The sequence below is a fragment of the Pygocentrus nattereri genome, chromosome 9 (assembly GCF_015220715.1).
Source record: "Pygocentrus nattereri isolate fPygNat1 chromosome 9, fPygNat1.pri, whole genome shotgun sequence".
In the NCBI taxonomy this organism is placed as follows: domain Eukaryota; kingdom Metazoa; phylum Chordata; class Actinopteri; order Characiformes; family Serrasalmidae; genus Pygocentrus; species Pygocentrus nattereri.
The window spans coordinates 17,904,178-17,910,307 of NC_051219.1; the positions used below are offsets into that span (position 1 = coordinate 17,904,178).

Genomic DNA, 6,130 nt, shown 5'->3' on the forward strand with positions numbered 1-6,130 from the left:
AAGTCAGCTGGCACTAATTCCTCTGAAGCAAAGACATTCAACTTTTCCCTCAAAAGAAGCTTATAGTAACATTTTTTTATATTTCCTCAAAGCTCCCTATTTGAGCTTTCACAGAGATTTCTTATACAGACAAGTGAGCAGGCTGCAATCTTTATATAGTTTATTGCTTGAGCTCTTTGTTCAGTCCTTTGTGACAAGTTTGAATGACAGCTCAACTTTGGTTATTCATTAAGATCATTTTGGCAACAATTCAAACAATGTTTTTGAGGCATTTTCTAGGAGAAATAATAACAACCCAATACCAGTGATCTCAGCTGGGATGTGATTATTTGATATGGAATTTGTAGTGACAAGAAGGAGGCTCAGTAGAGAAATTGTAAATGACACTGCTTTCCGGTGTGACTTGCATCTGACAGGTCAATTCAAATTACATAACAGAGAGAGACGTGCATTGAGTTGTCACTGCTAAGTTAATCTAATTCTCCACACTATGCACACGCTTAAAAATAAAGACCAAAAAGGGATGCTTTTGGATTCTTAAAGCAGTGGTTCTCAAATTGCTCCCCAGGTTCCCCACATTTTGCTCCCAACAAATAGGGGCAAAGCAATATGGACTGTATGGAGGTGGCCGCAGGGGAATCTAAGGACCACTAGCCTTGTAGGGGTCAGATGTGATCTCGTAACAAGAGTGTATGGGGAGAGTCATGAGAAATTTTGGGTTAAATGATGGTGGGAGCATAGGCTTATTGAGGTAGGAACAAACTAAGTGCAGTAACACTTTATAACAACCTAACAAACAGCTTTTTCAATCATTACCTTATAGTTTGTTTATGATTTTTAGTAAATATATAACTGCTACATGTGCATAAAATGGTACTGTTTGAATTATTAAGGAACTTTTAAATGATTAAGTCAATATTTGCTGTCATACTACATTGTGATGCATAAACTTTTTCTTAATGCTTACTCATTATCAAGTGGCTAATTAATTAGCATTCAATAGACCATATATTACAAAGTTGTGACTTTATGACATATTTCTGAAGATATATTGTATTGCTTATTATACTTAAATATAATACATACTTTAATTGTTTGTCTGGTTAGTAATTCAAACAACATTTATTAATATACAAACAATACACATTTTAAACTGCTTATCCTTCTGGGTCACAGGGAGTGTTGAAATGTATCCCAGCAGTCTTTGGGCAGAAGACAGGGAACACCCTGGACAGGTCTCCAGTCCATTGCAGGAGAAACAATCAGACATATACATCCACACAGACAAACAAGCACCCTGGTCACCCAGTCAGGGAAGCAAACCCAGGTCCTTCTTGCTGTGAAGTGACAGCGCTACCCGCTGTGCTGCTGTGTCACCCTGTACAAGTAGCAATTATATAATTATCAACTGTCATTGACAAAGCAGTACATAATGATTATGCTGCTACTTAGAGAGGCCTGTTTTTAAAAAGTATTAGTGACTTGTGAAAATGGCGGTGGGGGGGGGGGGGGGGGGGGGGGGGGGTTTGGGGGGCTCGTCATGGTGTGTTTGCACTGCTCAATCCTATTGTTAACAGATGGGTGTAGCATAAGTTAGAACGGCTTGCATGCTTATTGACTCAAGATGTTAAAAGAGCACTGAATAGAGGAATTTGAGGTCTGGTTTAAGAGAAGATGTACCCTTGTTAGTGAAAATTTTTGACATTACACATAAGAATGGAACAAAAATGTGGACCACCTGGGCGACTCTGAGGATAATTTAAGAAGGACTGCTTAAGATAACTAAGAATGGTGGTTTTCCAACCTCAGGGCCCACAGTTTTGCTTAAACCTACCTCCCAACAAATAGGGACAAAACAAAAATGTAGACCATCTGGGAATCTGGGGACTGGTTGAAAGCCTTCACTGGGCCAGACATAACTCTCATAGTGAGATTGTCTAGGGACAACCATGAGAAATTCTAGGCTAATGTGGGTGGGAACGAACTAAGTGTGAAATTAAAAAAAAAACAATCTAATGCCTCATGAAGTTGGATCTCAGTAGGGGGCAGTGGTACAACAATAGTCAACATTGTAAAGTGGAAGAAACCTGCGTTATCCTGGCTGAAAAATCCTCCAGAAAACTTCATTAAAGCATGTGGATGTGTGTTACATGTGCATTCTTCACATGCAGTAAAAATATCATATCATATCATATAACATCATATCTTGCAACAGAAATATACACTCACCAGCCACTTTATATGTTCAGTTGCCTGTTAACACAAATAGCTAACCAGCCAATCACATGGCCGCAACTCAATGCATTTAGGCATTTAGAGGTGGTCAAGACAACTTGCTGAAGAGCAAACCGAGCATCAAAATGGGGAAGAAAGGGGATTTAAGTGACTTTGAGCATGGCATGGTTGTTGGTGCCAGACGGGCTGGTCTGAGCATTTCAGAAACTGCTGATCTACTGGGATTTTCACGCACAACCATCTCTAGGGTTTACAGAGAATGGTCCGAAAAAGAGGAAATATCCAGTGAGCGGCAGTTGTGTGGATGAAAATACCTTGTTGATGTGAGGGGTCAGAGGAGAATGGGCAGACTGGTTTGAGCTGATAGAAAGGCAGCAGTAACTCAAATAACCAACCAAAATCTCTGAGGAATGTTTCCAACACCTTGTTGAAAGTATGCCACGAAGAAGGCAGTTCTGAAAGCAAAAGGGGGTCCAACCTTAAACTAGCAAGGTGTACCTAATAAAGTGGCCAGTGAGTGTACTTCCACTAGCCTTTGTGCTACTTGGCTTATTTTACTTGTATTACTGATGGTATTTCGGATATTAAACGAGCATGGGCTAGTGGAATGTGGAGGTGGGTTTTATAGGGGATGGACCCATTTGTTAGCAGCAGATTTTGCCCCAGTCCAACACCTGAAGTTCAACAAGCTGTTCACAGATGTGCATTTTTCTTAGGAGATCACATCTGGCCCTGTGAGACTAGTGAACCACTGCCCTAACAAACCTTTCAATTAAGGTTATTTGTTTGTAAATGAGATGTGCGAGTTTAAAGAACCTCCACATAATTATGCCAAATACAGATATTTCCTAGAACCGCATGTCCACGCCAAGAACCAATCTGTTTGAGACTCAAGAACCATGAAAGTTGACAGTTCCTCTAAAGCTTTCACTTTAGAGAAACTTCTCCATGCGTATCACACTGATCCTGGCCAGTTTGGAGATCCAGCGGTTTGCATGTGTGCTGCTGTGGCTGGAGGTCTGAACGAAGCCCAGCTTGCGGAACATGGAGATGGCCGCAATATGAGAAGAAGTGGTCTCTATGACCAGTCGAGAGAGGCCTTGCTCCTTGCAGAACTCAATGGCTTTCTCTGTCAGTTGGGTACCCAGGCCCTTCCTCCTTAGCGGGAAGGAGATGACCAGTTTGAACATTTCTCCTGCACTGCCTTCAAGGGATGCCACATCCACTGTGCCGCCATTCCAGCCATCACACATGTCACTCATTGGACCACACTTCATGCCCATTACTGCCATTAGTCCTGCAAGCTTGTCCTGCCCATCGACTTCAACCTCAGCCACCCAGAAGCTATTGACGGGGTTATCCAGGAAGTTAGCCTGGATGTCAGCCATCTCCATATCCAGCTTCCTTCTGAGATAGCCGTCGTAGATCTCGTGGCAGCAGTAGTAGACCAAAGCGGCCCACGCCCCACCGAATAAGAAGGCCAGGATGTAGGAACTTCCGCCCAGCACATAGCCAGCCATGGAGAAGCTGAGGGCGATGCCCACATTATCTGGGTGGCTCATGGCTTTGAAGAAGGCGGGGTAGACGTGCTCCAGGATGCCAAACCGGAATAAGGAGATGACTGAGTCCCTATCTGAGGCCATGTATGGTCTGATTGAGCACTGAACTGCAAGAGAAAGGGAGCGAGAGAGAAAGTTTTTCAAGCATCGACTAATCTGGCTGTTTTTGTAATTCAGAAAATCCTGTAGGCTTGCACAATAGGCACACATAGAGAAGAAAGGAAAGAATGCTCCATTCACTGAAAACACGGTCTTTCATCACAATGCAGCACAATAGGCTGAAATAAAATGAAGGAAAAGATGGGGGAAAACTTGAAACAGTGGGAAATATTTGAAGACAGTAAACAAACACAAAAAGTGAACAAAGTTTTAAATTACAGCATTATAGAACTGTTGCATTTTTCACAGTACATTATGTGATTGAAAGTATTGGTGTTAGCTAGTACAAGCACTCAATATTGGTAGACCTTAGGAGTAAGATAAATATTAATACAAAGCAGAGGAAACTGGATTAACAAAATGTAATATTGAAAGGTAAGAAAACAAAAGACCTTTCAGTTCGAAACAAGACACAGCTTGCTGCTAACAAGGTGTCAAGACACATGCTACACCAGAGTTTACACATCGGATGAGATGACAAGCCACCTGACTCAAATAGCTTGCTTCACACAAATACCATGAGAGTCAGACAGTTGACTTACAGTTATTTTTCTGTGCCATTTCTTCTGGCTTTTCTTCACTCCTCGCAGGGCCACTCTGCTTCAACTCTCTGCCTCGACACCTCGCCGTGTAAACTTCACTCAGAGTGTGTGGCAAATATTCAATCACAGGGCAGCTCAGCAAAAGCCTCTGAGCATTTAACCACACACACACACACACACACACACACACACACACACACACACACACACACACACACACACACACACACTCATATTACTCAGCTCATAGACACTCCAGTGTTCTCTATACACTACTTTAGTAGACAAGTTGGTAACACTTTCTATGACTGTCACGTTTGTAAGCATCTATAAACTTATCTTATAAACTTCATCTATAAAACATCTATATTTATAACATGTTATAATGTAGTCATAAGGCATTATAAACATGGTTATACATTTTATAAAAATGAATTACACTTTATAACCATGCTTATTATACATTATTAATTGTTAATATAATGCATTATAACTAGTGTTAAAAGAATGTTATGCTGTCAATGCCAAACAAGTCAATCCCAGCTTGGAGAGTGTAAAACAAAGACAAATACAGAGCTTATATATGCCCTGAGATTTCCAATGTTTTATTTCTCACTACTGCTGCTGTTAGGGCTTTATTGTGTATGTTTTAGTGTTTCCGTAAATTTAACAGTAAATGCTTCAACTTGAAGCCTCACACTTAACACTGGAGGAGGCTTTACTGCATTATGCTTCACTTTACTTAGAGCAGACCAATTCAACTTATGAGCTCTTATAATTTGTTATAAACAGTACTTATAATGCATTATGTTAGCAACTCATAATGCATAATAAGCATGGCTATAACGTGTAATGCATTTTTATAAATATTTACAGCCATGTTTATGATGACTTATGAATGTATTAGAACGTTATAATTAATAAGAATGTTATAATTGTGTTTATAGATGCTTACAAACGTGACATTTATAGAAAGTGTTTCCGACAAGTTTTTTGATAGAAGTGCAAAACTTTAGGAGACACTAAGTATGAAGAAATCATAAATATTCCACAATTGTGGGGTTTAAAGGTTATATAAAAATGAAAAACCTTGGACATTTACTATAAAGTGAATAGCTATTCAGTTATCACCATGAAATGCACACACAAATTCATTATTGATGCCTACCTCATCACTCATGAACATGTCCACTACTTTTAGTTCATTTAAATGTTTAGATTCTAACATATTCTGTAAAAACATAAAAAGTAAGAGTATCCAGATGTGAAAGTGTAACACAAACTCAGTGCTGATACTTAATTTCTGTATGCTGAATATGTATTTGAATACTGATTCTGTACTGTTATATTCCAACCCTGAGTTTTACACCCACACACCCATATACAGTCTATTACATGCACAGATACACACAGGACTGCTCACATATGGTATTACTTTCCTTATCTCTCTCTTTCTCTCTCTCTCCTTAAGGGCCATTGGTATTTCATCAAATCAGCTCTAATCTGAAGCTAGCTGTGTAATGAGGCCTGCTTATGCCTGGCTGGACCAGGCATGAGCCAGCATATCTCAGTGACTTAGAGGGGCTGGCTTTTCTGTTTGTGACCTGAGTTTTAATTACAAGTTTTCAGATCAGG

At 40.0% G+C, this 6,130-nt stretch overlaps 1 protein-coding gene across 1 annotated transcript; it reads right to left on the reverse strand.

Annotated features, from left to right (window-relative positions):
• Window positions 1-2,682: 2,682 nt before the first annotated feature.
• Window positions 2,683-4,603, reverse strand: LOC108425492 (N-acetyltransferase family 8 member 3). Its single transcript, XM_017694174.2, has 2 exons — window positions 4,496-4,603; window positions 2,683-3,901 (listed from the first exon to the last, which is right to left on the reverse strand). Exons 1-2 carry the CDS (start codon window positions 4,512-4,514, stop codon window positions 3,168-3,170), a joined length of 753 nt encoding a protein of 250 aa, XP_017549663.1. The 5' UTR covers window positions 4,515-4,603; the 3' UTR covers window positions 2,683-3,167.
• Window positions 4,604-6,130: the final 1,527 nt, after the last annotated feature.